This window comes from Neolamprologus brichardi, chromosome 18, assembly GCF_056152115.1.
Source record: "Neolamprologus brichardi isolate AB-2024 chromosome 18, ASM5615211v1, whole genome shotgun sequence".
In the NCBI taxonomy this organism is placed as follows: domain Eukaryota; kingdom Metazoa; phylum Chordata; class Actinopteri; order Cichliformes; family Cichlidae; genus Neolamprologus; species Neolamprologus brichardi.
The window spans coordinates 5188872-5209473 of record NC_142121.1 but is presented as its reverse complement, the minus strand read 5'-3'; the positions used below and the strand labels follow the sequence as shown (position 1 = coordinate 5209473).

The 20602-nt window shown below is 39.2% G+C and overlaps 2 protein-coding genes across 3 annotated transcripts; one reads left to right on the top strand and one right to left on the bottom strand.

Annotated features, from left to right (window-relative positions):
- Window positions 1–273: 273 nt before the first annotated feature.
- LOC102796852 (uncharacterized) lies at window positions 274–11328 on the bottom strand. 2 transcript variants are annotated; one of them, XM_035916335.2, is made up of 3 exons: window positions 11142–11328; window positions 8232–8469; window positions 274–3211 (listed from the first exon to the last, which is right to left on the bottom strand). In XM_035916335.2, exons 2-3 carry the CDS (start codon window positions 8452–8454, stop codon window positions 2205–2207), a joined length of 1230 nt encoding a protein of 409 aa, XP_035772228.2. In that variant the 5' UTR covers window positions 8455–8469; window positions 11142–11328; the 3' UTR covers window positions 274–2204. The 2 variants fall into 2 exon arrangements, with proteins under 2 accessions (XP_035772228.2, XP_087688265.1); XM_087832139.1 differs by lacking the exon at window positions 11142–11328 and having other exon boundaries at window positions 8232–8966.
- Window positions 11329–12454: 1126 nt separating this feature from the next.
- On the top strand, window positions 12455–20103 carry LOC148097452 (uncharacterized). The gene is made up of 3 exons (XM_087832086.1): window positions 12455–12612; window positions 14893–15157; window positions 17551–20103. Exons 2-3 carry the CDS (start codon window positions 14908–14910, stop codon window positions 19416–19418), a joined length of 2118 nt encoding a protein of 705 aa, XP_087688212.1. The 5' UTR covers window positions 12455–12612; window positions 14893–14907; the 3' UTR covers window positions 19419–20103.
- Window positions 20104–20602: the final 499 nt, after the last annotated feature.

Below are 20602 nucleotides of genomic sequence, written 5' to 3'. Positions count from 1 at the left end.
GCAGTACATGCCCAGTGAAATCTATGAACACATATGACCTAAAATCTGAGTGGCCACAATCTCTCTTCTTGCATCTCAAACAGCATTCTGTCATAAAGCGTCTTGCCTATTTGCATACTTTAAATTACTGCCATCTTGTGACAGTGATCAGTTTTTCAGTTGGTCAAGTTGATCTTCGTTCAACAAGTTTACTTTGACATTAAATATGGCACACAGGGCTGGTTAATTTTTTTTTTTTTTTTAAAGATTACACATTAAACCAAATTATTCGACAAAAGTTTTAATTACATTGTGTTGATATCTTACAATAAATGACCCACATCACAAAGAAACAGTGCAAGAGATTAAATATACAGGACAGGATGAAAATCAAGTTTAGTCTTCATTAAAATAAATATCACCACAAAATAACTAAAGTTCATAAAAAAATATGTTATGTGTTTCTTGATCTTTTTCAGTTTTTAATCTTATGTAGTGGAACCTGTTTAGTGGCTAATAAAACAATAAAAATATCAAATATTTAAAACTAGGATGAAATTAGTAGAATAATATTTTCTTTTTTTCCATCTCGGTGATGAAATAACCTTCAGAGCATATTCAAGCTGGAACTTTGTCTCCATGGCAGACTTCAAAGCACTTATAAAAGCTTCTGAAGCTGAAGAGTAAACCTGCTATTCATAAACTGGGCTTATGTTACTTGTTGACTGTGTCAAATCAACAAAGACTTCTGCTAGCCCATCTCAAATTTGCATAAAAATTTTACAGTAGAAATTTTAACCATTTATACTGATTGCTGTGAAATTTTAGCTTCATATATTGAAGTTGTTTTTTTGTTTTGTTTTTTTAAATGGTGACGCACTTTCAGCCCTTTTTTTCTCCCTACTCTACCTACCTACCATTTTGAGTCCTACTGTTTACACAACTCTGAACATTTCTATTCAAATTGGAGAAGGTTCAACAGAAACTTTTTGTTTTTATAGAAATTTAATTTGATGCTTTTTAAGAAATTAAATCCTGTCCTGTCTAGCAGCTTTTAAAATACAAATTATGGTGTAAAAATCACCTTTGTGCCAAACATATGTAGCTTTTCCAAGATACATTCTATGAAGTCTCTATAGGCTCCTCTTGTTTATGTTTCTTTTATTGGCTTATTTTATCATTCTATTTGTGTTATTTCAGTTATTAGATTATATGTAACATAGTATATTATAATATGACAATGTCTAAGCTGACAGGCAGAAGAGGAAAAAAATACTGCTTTTGGACAACTCTGATAATTCTTGTTAAAATATGAAAAGAGGGAAAATATGCCCGCACTTTGAAACATAACATTGTTATGTAAATTGGAGAAGGCTCAACAGAAACTTTCTGTTTTGATAAAAATCAGATTTAATGATTTGATTAACCTCCTAACACCCAAACTCTTCCACGGCATGCATTTTTAATTTATCTTTGATATCTGGGTATATTGGGACCTAATAAATGTAAAAACAAAGAATTACCAGATTTTTTTTTTTTTACCTGATTTTTGTTTCTAAGAAAAATGAGAGCCACATATGAGGACATTTGTTTAAAATTTCGATAGAACAGTAGCAGTATAATGTCCTCGTAAGTGGATATCAGGCCATTGTTGAGCAAAATTTAGTATTTTGGTCTAAATAACCCAAAATCTGATGTCCACATATGTGGACGGCAGGTCCTAGGAGGTTAAACATGCAAATATCTAATGAAATTATTTTCTGAGTTGTAATTACACAACCATCTAGAAACTTGTTCTATTCAGATTAAACTCTTTACGGATATTTTTGTTTTTGTTAAAACATTTATCGTATTTGCTCAAATGCTTGAAAGCTGAATGAAAATAGAATATTATCACTTTACGACTTAGTTAGAAACCATTTAAGTTTTGAAAGTAACTTAAAACATATAACTTTTTGTTTTGTTTTTGTTTAATATATGAAGCTAAAATTTCACAGGACTGGTTATACAGGTTTAAAATTTGTACCGTGAAATGTTCTAAAAACTGGCTTATTTGAGACCCTTTATAAAACTGGGCTTCCAATTACATCAGAACAAAAACACAGCCAACTTGAATGACTATTATTAAAAGCTATTCCATACTGACCAGAATATAAGGTCATCTGTTTTTCCCCTCAGGTGTAGCTGTGATTTTCCTCACTATGCATTCTAACAGTCACACACTCCTACTCTGCTACATTTTCTAAGGTAGTATGAATTCTCATGTGACTTTTTAAATGAGTCAACTGACTGAAATTTTTCCCACAGGTGCTACAAGTATATGGCTTCTCACCTGTGTGAATTCTTGAGTGAGTTGTCAAGTTTTTAATATGACTAAATCTTTTTCCACAGGTGCTACAAGAATATGGTTTCGCACCTGTGTGGATTCTTAGATGAGTTTGCAACGTCGAATTCTGACGAAAGGTTTTCCCACAGATGTTACAAGAATGTGGTTTCTCTCCCGTGTGAATTCTTATGTGTGTTTTCAAGTTTATCAAATTAGTGAATCTTTTATCACACATATCACAAGAATACGGCTTCTCGCCTGTGTGAACTCTCATGTGAATTTTCAAGTGTATCATTTGGCTAAAACTTTTCCCACAGGTGCTACAAGAATATGGTCTTTCACCGGTATGAATTCTCATGTGCGATTTGAATGCTGACATGTCATTAAACTTATTTCCACAGATGCTACAAGGATGAGGCTTCTCACCTGTGTGAATTCTGATGTGCTTTCTTAAGTGTATCATCTGACTAAATCTCTTCCCACATGTGGCACAAAAATATGGCTTCTCACCTGTGTGAGCTCTCAGATGTCTATTAAGTTTGGACTGATACTGAAAAAATTTTCCACAAGTGTCACATTTTAATAATTTTTTACTTGATGTTAAGTCCACATGCTCGCTTTCTTCTTGTTCTAGGATCTCTGGGTCAGGAGAGTTGTGAAAAAGGAACTGGTCACTGCTTGCTTCTGATTTACATTCCTCGTAAGTAGAAGCAGCCATAAAGGTCTCAGTCTCCTCCTTCAATACAAGCGGTTCTTCCTCATGACTGATGCAGATTTCCTCCTGTTCTTCTTTAATCTGCAGAGGTTCTGGATCCTCCTGGTCCAGATTGGAGTTCCTGTCTTGGTTACAGACCTGCTGATCTGTGACAACTTCTTCCTCCTTACTGATATCCTGCTGATGGAGGTCTGTACAAAGACATTAAACATTGTATAAAACAGAGGAGAAAATAGAAAATAGAAATTGTTCAATTAACTGCTTCCCACTGGTTATTAATGCTGATGGTTGCTGCTGCAGAAAAAAAACTGACAGTGAGCTCAGCTGCAGGTAATTTTAATTTTCCTTCAGTTCAGTTCAGAAGCTAGTGCGATTCTTTGAGGACTAGAGTGACATGTTCGCTAAGGTGTGCGTTTGTGAGTAGTTTTTGGTGTTGTGTTTTGAATTCACCGTAGATGGGACACTGCTGCATAACTTAAGCATGTATATAATGAGTAGCAATAATTTAGGGAAATGATGGTTTGGTACGGTGTTCAGTTATATTACTGAGAAGCACTGGACTTTCCTTTCCAATAAATTTCTAGTTTTTGCAAGGCAAGATTGGACTTGCAGGGAATCTAGATTTTTGTGTTTTCCTGCAATAAAGAAGACAAAACTGGCAATCAATCTCTTAAGACACCTGTGTTTAATTATGGATTTCATGGACAAGTGGCAGCAGATATAAAATAAACCAGAATAAGGACTGAACACTATTTGACCCCACAAACAGTGACCTAAAAACGCTTTTTACCTACTGTGGTAACCATCTTTGAAAAATAAGGCACTCTCTCTTTCTCAGGTTATTCAGTGTAAGAAACAGCTCCCTCATATGAAACCTTTTAACTTTAGTGTTTAGGTTTTGTTTTTTTTCACCCCCTCTGTGTTTTTAGCTCATCTACTTTTTTTGGCTGAAGGGTTTGGCCCTATTTGGTTTAAATCTAAAGCCCCTTGTCCACTAGTACCTACTCAGATCAACTCGGCATGGTTCGCACAGTTTCCAGGATTTTCCATTAGGTCACAGTGCCTGGTACCAGGTACTGTTTTAGTACCTGCTCGCCCAGGGTTCCAAGAGATCCAAACAGGTACTAAAATGTGACGTTGTCACGCTGCATGTCACATTGGCTGGTCAGTAGCATCACTCGATGAGTCATGAGAGCATCTCGCTCACGAAAGTCAAAACCACCATTTCTGAAACTCGGCAACAAAGGAAATTACTACAAAAAACAACGCCATGTTCTCCCAAGTGTGACGAAAAGCTATAGACTGAGCAGCAGGGATATATTTGCTTCGACATCCACCTTTGTTGTAGCGCTTGTGTCGCATATTAATTATGTCGCAGGATGCGTACACAGGTTCTTATGACAACAAGCACACAAACGAGGTAATACTTGGTTGTAATGGAAAACCAGTCGATTTGAGTGCAGTCGACTGCAGTGTGCATTCACACTGAAGTCAATTTGACAACGACAATTGCATAATTTTGCCTCCTCTATTTGAGAAGATGGCGAGACCTGGAGAGAAGCACTGACACTGCCGACCTTCACCCAGTATGTGACGTGCCACACGAGAGACAATAAAACATTGGACGTACTGTATGCCAATGCAAAAGAGGCATAAAGTTGAGATAACCATGGGGGGGACATAGACAGCCTTGTGACCTGTTTTACTGGCTACAATAACTTCAGTGTGGATAATACCGTACCCACCAGGACTGTGCAGCGTTTCTCCAACAACAAACCCTGGATTACCCCAAAAATTAAAGCCATCCTCAAGCAGAAGAGGAGGGTCTTCAAAGCCAGAGACAAGGAGGAGCTGAAAAGGGTGCAGAGAGAGCTGAAAGGCTTGATCAGGAATGGAAAGGCCAGCTACAGGAAGAAGATGGAAGACCAGCTTCTGCAGAACAATGTTAGCGAAGTCTGGAGAGGCCTTATAACCATCTCGGATCACAAGGATCAGAACTTTCTGCCTGTGGGGGATGCAAGGTGGGCAAGTGAACTGAATCACTTCTTTAACAGGTTTGATTTATCCATGAGGTAGTCTTCAACATCGGTTGCAGACTCACCCACCCTCACTGCTGCTGTTCCACCTCTGACACATCACACCTCTTCTACTCACCCTGTTCACAACTCCTCACCCCCAACACAGCATCCAGCACACAACCGACACAAGGCTCCAGCCTGTCTCTCTTGACCAGAACTGAGGAAGACCAGAACCAAGAAGGCAGCGGGTCCAGACGACATCAGCTCAAGGGTCGTCAGGTCCTGCACAGATCAACTCTGTGGGGTGATGGAGCACATCGTCAACCTGAGCCTGAGGCTGGGGAGAGTTCCACACCTCTGGAAAACCTCTTGTGTTGTACCAGTGCAAAAGACTCCACGTCCCAAGGACCTCAACAGCTACAGGCCCACCTGATGAAGACCCTGGAGCAGCTGGTCCTGGCTCAGCTTCCACGCCTGGTGAGTTCCTCACTGGACCCACTTCAGTTTGCCTACCAACCTGGCATTGGAGCAGATGAAGCTGTCGTTCACCACCTACATTGTTCACTCTCTCACCTGGAGACCGCTGGGAGCACTGTGTTTATTTCTCCAGTGCCTTCAACAACATTCTTCCCACGGTCCTGAAGGACAAGCTGGAGAACTCGGGAGTGGACCATCACCTCACAACATGGACAATGGACTACCTCACCGACCGACCACAGTATGTGAGAACTCAGGGCTGTGTGGCAGTCATCTGCAGTACAGGGGCCCCACAGGGAACGGTTCTGGCTCCGTTCCTCTTCACCATCTACACTGCAGACTTCTCCCACAACTCCACCCAGTGCTTCCTGCAGAAGTTCTCTGATGACTCTGCAATAGTCGGCCTCATCACTGATGGGGACGACAAGGAGTACAGAGACTTTGTGGACTGGTGCCAGCAGAACTACCTCCAGATCAACACTAGTAAAACCAAGGAGCTGGTGGTGGACTTCTGCAAGCACAAACATCCAAGGTATGGACAATGAGGCTATGGATAGCTACATGCACCTTGGTGTTCATCTGAACAATAAACTGGACTGGACTCACAATTCAGATGCCCTCTACAGAAGAGGGCAGAGCAGGCTGTACCTGCTGCAAAGACTCAGGTCTTGTGGAGTGAAGGGCCCACTCCTGAAGACCTTCTATGAGTCTGTGGTGGCCTCAGCCATCTTTTACTGTGTGGTCTGCTGGGGACAGAAAGAGACTGAACAGGCTGATCTGGAGGGCCAGCTCTGTTTTAGGATGCCCTAAATGGTGGCTAAGTTGTCATCCCTGGTGGACAACATCTCCCACTCCATGCAGGACACTCTAACAACACTGAGCAGCTCCTTCAGTGGCAGCCTGCGGCCCCCACGATGTGGGATGGAGAGATTCCTCCGGTCTTTCCTTCCAACTGCTGTCAGACTCTACAACATGGTCTCTGCAGATGACTGCACACGTGCAGACAGACACACACACATCGGATACACAATTGTAACCGTCTCCCTGATGTGCAATATTACAAAGTGCAATTTTTTTTCCTACTACAACAGAGCTCTTTGTATCTTATAAGTATTTTATCTTATTTGTATAGTACTTTATTCTATTGTATATAGTATTTCATTCTTGTTGTATAGTATTCTATTCTATTTTATCTTACCCTATCCTATTGTGTTTTATTAAAATTTACCACTCTTAAACTTGTACTTTCTGCCATGACCAAAACATTTCCCACGTGTGAGATTAATAAAGGTTATCTCACCTTATCTTATCTTATCTTAGGTTGAACCTTTATCATGCAAAAAAGAAACCAGAAACGCTGTCGTCTTCTCTGAACCAAAGCTTGTTTAAAATGGAATTAGATCAAAAACTGTACTGAAACTACATGTGAAGTTTTTTTTTTGAAAATACTTTACCACACTCTCTGGTCTAAAAATGAGAGACACCATCTGGCTTTTTAATCAGCACTCAGTTCAAAAACCTGCATCTTTGTTGGTACAGAGGTGCATTCGTATCCACTGACCTGGCAGCTTACACATCTGGAAAAGCACCAACAATGCTGAAAGGTATATCCAGATGACGTAGTTTTAAGGAAGACCTTGCATATATCAGCAAGACAAAGCTAAATGTCATACTGCGTTTATTACAACAGCATTAGTTTGTAGTAGAAGAGTTACGATCCTGTGAAAAACCAAGTACACTCTTAGTGATTCAGTAGCCTGTAGAACCACATCCAGCAGTAATAACTTGAAGTCATCACTTTCTGTGTGACTTAATCAGTCTCTCACATCATTGTGGAGAAATTTCGGCCCACTCGTCTTTACGAGTTCATTAAAGTTTATGGGGGATTGTTTATACACATTTAGGGAACTCTTAGCATTTTATATCCAAAGAGTGCCCTGAGTGCATGTGTAGTCAGTCTGCCCCAGGGCAGCTGTGGCTACAACTGTAGCTGCCTCCACTAGTGTGTGAAAGTGAGAGTGAATGAATAGTGGAATTGTAAAGCGCTTTATAAATGCAATCCATCATTATTATTATTATTATTAGTAAAATGGCTGAGTAATGAAGGCATCAGGACAATGGTCAACCCACGGGACAAAAGATCTATTGTCGCAATAATTTCTCCAAGTTTCTATTTCTTTCATGTCTGTGAAGGTTCTCAGTCATCCAGGTCATCGTAGCTTAAGGAGGTTGGAAAGAAAAGCGTCTGGACTTCTTTAAGTTGCTTGAAGATGTTTCACCTCTCATCCGAGAAGCTTCTTCAGTTCTAAGGTCAAATGGTGGAGAGTCCCAGATTTTATCCCAGTGGGAGTAACCCCCCAAAGAGGGACAAAAGGACCCCCTGATGATCCTCTACCTAATGACATGAGCCAAGGTGTGAAAACGGGTGTGGGTCACAATGAGCTCACCTGAAACCCTGGCTGATTGTGACCCACACCCGTTTTCACACCTTGGCTCATCTTCTCGGATGAGAGGTGAAACATCTTCAAGCAACTTAAAGAAGTCCAGGCGCTTTTCTTTCCAACCTCCTTAGACTATTTCTTTCATATTATTCCCTCTCCACTCTCTCCTCGCGTCCTTTATACTATCCCTAAAAATTATAGTACCTTTTAGCTAAGTTTAAAATCCTAAAAGAGTTATATAATTATTATGGACTTTTATTTACAGTTTAACATACCTATTCTGTGTAGCTTTATTTCAGGTTTCCAAATGGTATCCAGCAGTCTGAGCCGTTCTTGTCCGGTCCAGACGATGATGCCTTCGGCCTCCTGACCGGTGCAGACTTCCTCTTGTTCCTCTTTAATCTCTGGAGGCTCCGGGTCATTTTGGTCCAGACTGGAATTCCTCTCCTGGTTACAGACCTGCTGATCATCCACACCCTCCTCTTCCTCACAATTCATGTTGATGTGGGAGGACTTCAGAAACAAAGGGATGTAAGAAAAATGTTACTAATGTGATGACAGGAACACACAGATATAATCCAGAAGGACTGTACACTGCGAGCATGTCTCTCATATATGTGAGTGAACTTTAATGTGCACAAATTTGACAAATGTGTTGGGAGTACCGTGTGAGACAGTCTCAAGTTCTGGTGTTCTTATTTGCAAAGTTCAGAATACAAAACATTCAGGTAGTGGCTTAAAGTGTGAAGCAGCTATTTGATTAAAAGTTGTACACTGCAGAATCACACATGTCTAAAGAGGAAACAGCTTTTCCTAAATCCAGATCCATGATAAAAACACGTTGCAGATAAACAATCAGTTGCATTTAATTTTACCCATGAGAACTTGTCTGCCTATGACGGGAGATCTACTCCAAGATCCACATTAAGAGCTACTTTCCTTTGTCCAGTGTCTTTCTCTCATTTCAATCAGACATACTGTCAAGCACAGAAAACCAGAGGAGGCTCTGCTGCTGCCATGAGATTAGCTGCAGTGAGATTACTGCTGGATACCTTTAGTTTAAAGGTGCTCTATCTCAGCAAAACTTGGAAATATTGGAGAAACATTTCAATTTCAATTATTTTACCTGATCGTTTTAAAATTTATTTTCTTAAACCCAGAGTTGGCACAAATACAGGCTCTCTTTACTTATGCAGAAGTACAGATATACTCCAATAAAAGTTGAAGTACTGATTCAACTTCTTTACTCGAGTAAAAGTGAAAAAGTAAAGGCTCTGAAATGCACTCAAAACGAGAAAGCAAAAACTAATTCATTGAAGAACATTTCTATTTCCTATTTCTATGCAAAGCTAACTGAACCTCATGCTATACTAATGTAATGGTAAAATAAAATTAGTAGAATACAAACTTTATGTTTGTCTGAATTCAATTCTAATAAATGTACTCAGCTTGAATCAGTTAAGTAGAACATCAAGAGTGAAAAAGAAGGAAAATAAAATATATCTCTGTTTGCTGTTGCTGACATTGTAAGTAAGTAAGTAAGTAAAACTTTATTTATACAGCACCTTTCAAGATAAAAATCACAAAGTGCTTCACAGAAGCTAAAACCTAAAAATAAAAATCAACCAAAAGCAAGTTTAAAAAGATGAGTTTTTAGCTGTTTTTTTAAATTCGACCACGGAGTCCACAGATCTCAGGCTCAAAGGGAGAGAGTTCCACAATCTGGGGGCCATAGTTCCAAAAGCTTTGTCGCCTTTTGTTTTCAGCCTCGTGTGTTAGACAGCAAGCAAGCCCTGGTCACATGACCTCAGGGACCTGCTGGGAATGTATGGATGTAAAAGTTCACTTATATATGTTGGTGCTTGTCCATGCAGAGCCCTGAAAGTCAAGGTCAAAACCTTAAAGTGGATTCTGAATTTAACGGGGAGCCAGTGCAGCTGGATCAGCAGGGGTGTGACATGGGAGGACTTGGAGGACTTGGTCAGAAGCTTTGCAGCGGCGTTCTGAACACCTTGCAGACGCTCCAAAGAGGCTTTACATAAACAAGTAAACAAAGAATTACAATAGTCCAGACGAGATGAAACAAATGCATGAATGACAATTTCTAATTTGGAGCGCGATACAATGGGACTCAGCTTAGCAATGTTTCTCAAGTGATAAAAACAGGAGCGAACCAAAGATTTTACATGGGCATCCAAAGTCATATTTCTCCCTGTGAAATATAGCAGCTGGAGCTTTAGCTAGCAACACACTGTGAACAACTGCACACAGTTTGTGTGTTTGCTGATGTTTGTTGAGCCTTTGAACTTGAAATTACCTGTGACTTAAATAACATCACTCCCTTGTGTTCGTTCCTCTTCTGTAGCGTTATCTAAATGTTGAAGTACTCCAACTTGCAGACATCTGCAGTTGTTCCAAAAATATAACAAAATAAAATAAAATAAAAACACCACCTCATGTTAACCCCTTACTATAGCACACAGTTTTGCCTATTTCCTCCCTTTTTATGTGACATCCTCTGGTAATTAATACACAAACAGGATTCCCTTTTATGTGTTACTGTTTAGGCTCAAATAAGTTTGATGTTTGGAGGCGAGAGGCGGAGAGAAAAACATGTATTTAAAAAAGGCGAGGGTCGTCTGCTAGGGTGCTAGGACCTGATCGGGGGTGTTTTCCACAATATTTCTCAAAGTAATCTGTAGGTTGTACAAACAAAGTGACATTCAAACTGTTGTAAGTGACCCAAGGACCTAAAATCTGCCAAGCACATCTGTCCTGGATATTATCAAAGTCATTTAAAGCAGAAAAAAAGGTTTATAAAACGTGACTTTTAACAAAAGGGGAAAAAACTGCACACAGAGTAGACACAATAAGGGAGATTCAAAATGATATTTTCCAAAGAGATCCGTAGATCCTGCTGACTACAGCCAACCAACACATAAAAATGGATATTAAAGATTTTTTTTAAAGAAAGGAAAACACGGCAGCACTGCCAACCCGTTTTATGCAGAACAAAGTCGCTTCCCTCAGTGTCTCGGTGGGTATTTAACGTCAAATATTTACGTTTAAAATAAAGAGAAGCGCTTGATTTTAGCCTGTTAGCCTACAAACTGAGCCGCTACATGAGCTCCAGCACGGTTCACAGTCCCGTGTTAGCTCACCGAGACCGTCTCAGTGTGACACACCTGTAATGTGCGGCTTTATCTCGGGTTTCCAGCTGATGTCCAGCAGTCTGAGTTGACGGCTGGTCTCCTTCGCATGCCGGACGATCGTTTTTTTTTTGTTTTTGTTTTAACTTGTTAGCATATTTCTTCAACAACAATCACTCTGAAACCCGAACACTAGACATGTTAAACAGTAACAATTGCGTCATTTCCGTCATTTCTCTTCTATTGTACTTCCGGTGGACTAGAAAGCCCAAAAGCGTATTGCTGCGCTTCTCAGGTCAAAAGTAAAGTCCTTACATAAAGTCTGGCAGCCCTACGAAGGAGTAATGAACGATAGATAGATAATAGCTTTTTTTGTTTTATTGTAATTGATCATTTTGAGAACAACATGGAAATTTAGAGATTAAAGGCAAAATATTATCAGTGGGTATAGCAGACAAGGCTGTTGTTTGACAGTAATAATATTAAAAAATAATGCTTTTCTTAATGTAGTCCTGATGCTTTGCCTCACCTGCCTATCACACAGATGTTTCATTTTCATCACAGCAGTAAAAGTATTGCTGTTTTATTGACAGCTGTAAAGAAAGGAGCTCACACTGAAGTATCAGTTTATATAAAATCAAACACACTGAGCTCCACATAAACTTCATGCAAAAACAACCAGATCATTTTAAACATGCTGGAGGTGCTGCAGACAAGCAAGAACCAAAAAACGTCTGTCCTTTGTTACCATTTTATTAGATTTTTACTGTTTGTGTTAAACTATGCTGTTTCTGTCCCTGCTCTTTGTTCTCATCAAAAGTCTTGTTCTGTTAACACTCTGTGCTGAAGCTGAAGGAAATATTAGATGATACAGCTCCAGACTAAATCACTGACCCATGTATCTTGCACTTCTATCAACAGGGATGCAGAGGAGGTTAAAGCACTTCAGCTTAGTTTGTTCACAGCTGTGCCAAAATTCATGAATACTTCCACGGATGTCCTGAGGAGGGCAATAATATGCTTTTAATGCAGCCGATCTGACGAAAATTTAAAGGAGAAGAGGAAGAACGGAAATGATGCGTAATGCAATGTCAGACATATGATGCTGAAAGAAAAATTGATCAGGTTGGTGATATGAAAGTGAAACTCGACTTGATTGATTTGTTTCGTACGAACTCGAGAATTGAAAGTTATCAGACCCTATTTTGATTCTTAAGGCAGACTCATTTGTTTTGGGAGGATTTCATTTTTTTAAATAACATTTCGGTCCACACTCCACACCGGTTGGTGGCGGTAATGCGCCATTGTGCTGTTTGCCAACCGCCATTAAATAATAAAAAGAAGAAGAAGGAACCGACGCTGCTCTCTCCCGTTGTGTGTCTGAGAGGAGGTGACTGCTGCTGCTCAAGAAATCTCAGAGGTTAGGACAGGATCGTCCGGTATGAGATCAGTCAGCACAGACCGCTGGATATCAGCTGGAAATCTGAGATAAAGTCTCACATCACAGGTATGTAATGGTGATGGTCTCAGTGAACGAACACAGGAATAACATATAGGACTGATAAGAGCTCAGTTTTGGCTAACAGACTAACAAGGACTTCTTCTCTATCTTTAAACAGCAAACCTTTAGTATTAACATCCAGGAGAAACAAGCCGGTTCTGTGTATTTTGGTCGGAGAGTGACAAACCTGGCAGGTTTTCACCGGACGACGTGTCCGTGCCGTCGGGTTGTGTGCTTTGTGTTTACGTCTTTTTGCGGTTACCTGCCCTTTAATCGTTTGCTGTTTTAGCCGACTGACGGTTGAAATTGTTTTGTGAGCTTTAAGCGGGCGTTTCTGGCAAAATACATTTACATTCAAAAACTGATCAAATTAAATCAGGATTTAATGAATCGATAACTCATTATTCATATTAAAATCGCTTTTTTAAACCCACCCTCACACAGAATAGCTGTAAAAGAAGAGCACTGTCCTGCGAAGTAACAATGTGTAGAAATGAATACAGTTTCATATGAATACAGCTAATGTAGTTATAAAACTATAAGACATCTGATATTAAAAAAAAATGAAAAAAACGTAAAAATGTTTTTCAATAATTGTTATTGTTATTTTTTAATAAGGATAGAAGATGTTTATACATTTATATTATTATGTTTTATTATTGTTTCTGTGAGGTGCAGCAGGCCATGTGGTGGCTGTGACGGTGTAGAATATATATATACTGGAAGTGCTGGGTATACAAGTCTGGCCTAAGTCTTCGGTCAGAAAGACTTCAGCAGTCCAGGAGTTTAGTTCACCGTCTTTAATGAAGCTTCACAGAAAAACTGGTTACAGCAGGGCTTGCCGTGATAAATCCACCTGTGATACAGCCAGATGTGCACTTATAATTGTGGCAGATGCAGTATAGGTGACTATAAGCATGGTTGTCTGGAAACAGAAACAGGTAATACTATAATTAGCAGGGTCAAAGATAACTAAGCAACAATCAGAACAGATCATCTACTCAGACACAGCAATATTTTACAATGTCCACTAGGGGTCGCCGTAAGACCAGAAGTTGGCTAAATAGCACATATCTTCCCAGTTGCAAATGTTAATAACAATTTAGCATCTTTTTACTGTCTTAATGCATACTAAATCACCCAGGTATTAAAACCCCCAAAAGATTCTGGTCATCTGGACGTAGAAATGTTTCATCACTCATCCAAGCGACTTCTTCAGTCTCAGCTGACTGCAGGTTTCCCCAACCTTATAAACAGTACATTTGCACAAGAACCCACAGAATGAACAATGGGCTGTGAGGTCAGTTTAATGATCAAGACGATCATTAATATGCAAGTTGTCATGACCACTGATCAAAGACCATTGATCAATGGTCCATTCACATACAATTTACAGAGAGCTGCACTCACCGCATTGTAAGATGGTGAAAGATGGACCATTAGGCCCCCTCCTCAATTGAGAGATTGTCATTCCCTTTTCACAGGTACTCCTCCTCCTTGGGGAGTCAAGGAGGTCTTTGATCAATGTCTATTGATTTGTGGCAATATATATGTATATATGTGTGTGTGTGTGTTTATGCATATGTGAATGCTGTTTTTTTTTGTTTGTTTTTTTCATTTGCCTCTTTTATGGGCCCCCCAGCTGTCTGTGGGTCCCTGGGCATGTACACAGAATGCCCACTGAAGTAACTTTGCCATAAGATTTATTTAAAGATTGGGATTTAGATTGATCTACTTAGAAACATGGGCTGTGAGGTCAATTTCTTTTTTCGTTAATATGCAAATTTGATCAAAGACCATTGATCAATGGCCATGAGTACCAATAACGGCTGCACTCACAGCACTGTAAGATGGTGAAAGATTTACCCATAGGCCCCCTCCTCGATTCAGAGATTGTATTTTCCTTTTCATGTAAATTACCTCTTCAAGGAGTCTTTGATCAGTGGTTATTGATCAATGGTCATTACAATCTGCATATTGATGATCAAGGAACTGACCTCACTGCTCGCTGTTCAGTCACTGTTTTCAGTCATTGTGCAGATGTACTGGTTATTAGGTTGGGTAAACCTGCAGTCAGCCCTTTGAGTGCTCCAGGAGAGTAGAAAAGTATCAGTCCATTTACCATTTAGCACTCACATGGTGTTCCTGAAACACACTTTCAGTTTTACTAACCAATGTGAGCAACATGCTCACAGTGTACAGCGCTGCTAGATTATATTTGCTCACAAGTGTATTTTCCTGCTATCACATTAGTAACAATTTTCTTGTGTCCCACTGTTCCTCAAGACTTCCTAAGACAATATGAAGTGTGAGGAAGAGGAGGGTCTGGATGATTGGCAGGACTTCAACCAGGGGAGGAATTCCAGTCTGGACCAGGAGGACCCAGAGCCTCCACAGATTAAAGAGGAACGGGATGAACTCTGCATTAATCATGAGGGAGAACAACTTGTAGTGAAGCAGGAGGCCGAAGGCATCATTGTCTGGACTGGGGAAGAGCGGCGCAAACTGCTGGATACCATCTGGAAACCGAAAATAAACCTAGAGAGCACAGGTATCTAAAAACACACACTCTCTCTCTCTCTCTCTCTCTCTCTCTCTCTCTCTCTCTCTCTCTCTCTCTAGGTAAACAGCTGCAAAAACTTTGTTGTTTGCATAACTCAGTTACTTTTTTGAAGAAGTAACTATAATTAATTGCCCAACATTTACATTTACAGTTACAGTTACAGGACTCTCTCCCAGACCACAGACTCATACTCATAATACAGGTCAGAGCTTTATTTTAAAAAAAAGATGAAAGTTTTGTTTTCAAAATTGGAGTTCAAGTTATTTTTACTTCCAATAGTGTTAACATACTACCAGTGTTGGGTAAGTTACTTTAAATTAGTAACTTAGTTACATTACTAGTTACATCTATCAAAAGTAACTCAGTTACTTTCAAAGTAACTAGTTACTAGGGAAAGTAACTTTGGTTTTACTCAGAATTCTCTTGTTAATGTGTTGCTTCCGTAACTGGATACCCAGCAAGACTGCCAGTCTTCTAGCTTGCTTACTTGTTACAAGTGCACTGTGCCACCTACCAATAGAAAGGAAAAAATAATGTGCATATTTCCACATTGACCACTGCCATGATTCTAGCCTACATCACAACGTCACGTGCGCTTTTTACATCCAACACAAAAACTGCAGTCGTGGTGCTTTCGATTGTACTCAGAACTCAAAAATTCTGCCTTCCAAATAGGAAGATGTAGGTAACACCAGACTGCAGATAAGCTGCATATAGGGCTGGACTGGGACAAAAAATCAGCCCGGGCATTTTGACTACAGACCGGCCCGCTATTATAGGAAAAATCATAAAGCCTTTGAATGAAAACAAACGCTGTTGTGACAGTGATGTACACTGTTTTGATGGTATATATGCATCAATCTATCAATCGTTTGTTGTAAGATTCAGATAATTATTTTTTAAAATTTTTTAAAATTTATTTTGGGGTTAGTGATGCGTCCATTAGGCGCCTGCAGGTTGTGCAAAACGCTGCAGCACGTCTTTTAACTGGAACAAAAAAGTCTGAGCACATTACCCCAATTTTAATTTCACTCCACTGGCTACCTGTACATTTTAGGATTGTTTTTAAAATTCTCTTATTTGCTTTTAAATCTCTTAATGGCCTAGCCCCCCCCTACCTCTCGGAGCTACTACAACCATATACACCTGCCCGTTCCCTTAGGTCCGCCAATCAGCAGCTCCTTAAGGTACCGAAAACTAAGTTTAAATTTAAAGGTGATCGTGCTTTTGCTGTAGTTGCTCCAAAGTTGTGGAATGATCTACCTTTGCATGTTAGGCAGGCTTCTTCTCTTTATGAATTTAAAAGTTTTCTTAAAACATATTTATTTGCTCAAGCCTTTGGCATTGATTAGAGGGGTTGACTCTATTTGTTTTAACATGTTTCTATTTATTTATTTATTTTTTATCTTATCTTATCTTATCTCATTTTAATTTTTATTTACTTATGCTATTAGCATGTACAGCACTTTGTGAACTCTGGTTTTATGTTAAAGTGCTTTATAAATAAAGGTGGTATGGTATGGTATGGTAAAAGCTAGACATTTTAAATGAGAATAAGAATAAGTACTATTTTGTGCCCCCCTCTCCCTGTTAATGCCCTACCTGGCGCCCTGGCAAAACTTTGCTAGACCCGCCCCTGCACAGTTACCAGCTACTACACAGGTCATGAACAAGATTTTTTTACATTTTCATTGTAAGTGAGCTAAAGCACTTAATTAAAAGTAGTCTAACATAAATGCTGTAATTTGATTATTTTAATAAACCATGTAACTTGGATGGATTCGATGCTGGCGTGACCACAGTGCACACATCTAATGTCACTCACAGTGGTCCAAGGGACCACTCAGGGAGTGTTTGCTCAGACACATGAAAAATTAGAGGGAGCATTGCCCCCCACCCACCCATGAAAGAACTGCTAGAAAATACACAACACACAGTAATAATATGTTTTACATTATAAAACAATTCTAATTCTAAGTGATGTTATACACTGCTTGCATTAAATTTTAGAATCGTATTTATACTGTTAAAGTCGAACAAAAGACGGTATATTAAAATTATGTTAAAGTTAGGAAGGTAAAAATGAAAAATTTATGGTTACTGACAATTTTAGATTTTTCATTTTATTTTACATTAGGTGTGTTAATTCAGTTTCTGTTTTGTAATTTAATTGATGTTTGTATTTAAACATATGTACTTAAAAATAACTGAGAATTCTGTAAAATGCTATATGAAAAACTCTGGATGTTTAAAAACTCTGCCATTTAACAAATATTGAGCTTTTCTAATAAGAGTGTCAGAACTCCAGTCATTTATATCAGTGCGAAAATTAATTGTTCAAATTTTTGAATTACACTTTTCTTTCCCATTTGTCCCATCAGATCTGATTCACCAAGTTGAGCGTAACAAGGAGGAGATTAAAGAGGAACAGCGGGAACACCGCAACAGTCAGGAGGCAGAACAGTTTCTACTGAAGCAGGAAACTGATACGTTTATGGTGATTCCTTTTTATGAGCATAGTGACCTCAATGAACTAGAACCAAACAGGAACCAGCTTCTTTCTCTTAACTCTTATGAACCAAACATGCGTGATTGGAAAGAAGGTCACCATGTGGACCTGGGATTGGCTAGAAATTGGGAGCTGAAGAAAATGAGACATAATGGAAACGATAGTCACAGTAATATAATACACAACTCTCCAGTATCAGAGAGTCAGTGTAAATCTATTAAAAATAAAAATTGTGTAAAATGCAACACTTGTGGTAAAAGCTTTCGCGATAAATACAGCCTCACTAGACATTTGAAAGTGCACACGGGTGAGAAACCTTATTCTTGTACCACCTGTGATAAAAGATTTAGTGAGTTGTCAAGTTTGAAGAGACACATGAAAATTCACACAGGTGAAAGGCCATATTTTTGTAGCATCTGTGGAAAAAGATTCCGGCAAACGATAAACTTGAAAACTCACATTAGATGTCACACAGGTGAGAAGCCCTATTCCTGTGGCGCTTGTGGAAAGCAATTCAGTCACATGATAAACCTGAAAACGCACATGAGAACTCACACAGGTGAGAAGCCCTATTCCTGTAGCACTTGTGGGAAAGATTTTAGTAACTTCTCAGCATTCAAAACTCACATGAGATTCCACACAGGTGAGAAGCCGCATTCTTGTGATACTTGTGGGAAAGGATTCAGACATATGATGAACTTGAAAACTCACATGAGAACTCACACAGGTGAGAAACCCTATTCTTGTAGTACCTGTGGCAAAAGATTCAGTCAGAAATCAACATTGGAACGTCACATGCGAATTCACACAGGTGAGAAGCCACATTCTTGTACCATTTGTGGGAAAAGATTTTATAACTTATCAGCATTAAAATCTCACACTAGATTCCACACAGGTGAGAAGCCACATTCTTGTGGCACCTGTGGGAAAGGATTCAGTCATATGGTAAATTTGAAAACTCATATGAGAAGTCACACAGGGGAGAAACCATATTCTTGTAACACTTGTGGAAAACAATTCGGTCATAAGATGAACTTGAAAACTCACATGAGAACTCACACAGGTGAGAAGCCCTATTCCTGTAGCACTTGTGGGAAAGATTTTAGTGACTTCTCAGCATTAAAATCTCACACTAGATTCCACACAGGTGAGAAGCCACATTCTTGTGATACTTGTGGGAAAAGATTCAGTCATATGATGAACTTGAAAACTCACATGAGAACTCACACAGGTGAGAAGCCCTATTCTTGTAGTACCTGTGGCAAAAGATTTGGTCAGAAATCAACATTGGAACGTCACATGCAAATTCACACAGGTGAGAAGCCACATTCTTGTAGCACATGTGGTAAAAGATTCAGATATATGATGAACTTGAGAACTCACATGAGAACTCACACAGGTGAGAAGCCCTATTCGTGCAGTGCCTGTGGGAAAAGATTCTTTCAGAAATCAACATTGGAACGTCACATGCAAATTCACACAGGAGAGAAACCACATTCTTGCACCACTTGTGGGAAAAGATTTTGTAACTTATCAGCATTAAAATCTCACACTAGATTCCACACAGGTGAGAAGCCACATTCTTGTGGCACCTGTGGGAAAAGATTCAGTCATATGGTGAATTTGAAAACTCATATGAGAATTCACACAGGGGAGAAACCATATTCTTGTAACAGCTGTGAGAAAAGATTTCGTTACACGACACAGTTGAAAAGACACATGAGAATTCATACTGGTTGAAAGTTTCACTCTTACAAAATGTGGGAGAGCTACTGTCACGAGTTTGTTTCTCACACAGGTGAGAAACAAAATCACTGCAAGACCTGAGGGAAAAGACCCCATTCTTATCTATGGTATAGTTTCTGTCTAGAACACTTAAAGACAGAATTCTTTGGAGCACTTTCATGTTTATCAGATAGCATAGTGAAGACAATAGGGAGAGCATGACAAGTGAATAGAAAAATAGGCACAGCAAAAGGAATCAGGTAGGAATCAAACATGAGTTACAGCATGCAATATTACAGCATATACTAATCTATTCAACTTGTGAGGTAAACTGTTATCCAAGAGCTTTGAGAATTGTTTATTTAAATTATTACCTCATTTCCATGATATATTGATGAATCTCTGAGTTATTTAAATCCCTGTATTTATCTGAACTCATATTTTCCAGTTGTTCTAGTGTTGAACATGTAACAAACATCAAATGTAAAGGTCTGTTGTTTACAATATTACAATTGTAATAATTATTATTTTATTATTAAAAACCAATAATTATGTCATGGTGGACTTGAAATCACTTTGTGTTGCCATGCTGATTTCTGCTTAACTTCAGGGGAAATGTCATGCCTGTATTGTTATTTATTGTTTAGTTCTGTTGTAAATGAGTATGGGTTATGTGTTCTTAAATGGTAAATAAAGAGATATTTAAAGGTTTTTGTGGTTATTTATTTTTTCAGAATCAGAATCATCCATCCATCCATTTGCTTCCGCCTTTCCGTTCCAGGGTTGCGGGGGGCGCTGGAGCCTATCCCAACTGTTATAGGGTGAGAGGTACACCCTGGACAGGTTGCCAGTCTGTCACAGGGCTAACACATAGAAACACAGACAACCATTCGCACTCGCATTCACTCACAGATTCACACCTATGGGCAATTTAGATTAATCAATTAACCTATCCCCACTAACAGAATCAGATATACTTTATTAATCCCGAAGGAAATTATGGGTTACAGCAGGCAGCATGCTAGTTGGCACATGCGCACTTACAAGGAACTTTCTGACCAAACATACTTTAGACACACATCACATTGGGCAGACAGGTCAGAGAGGTAGGCTGATAGGAAAGAACAATAAAATTATACATGAGGTGAGAGGAGAAAAAACTCCACCCAGACTGAGCTCCTAATGGGAGAACAGTTTGA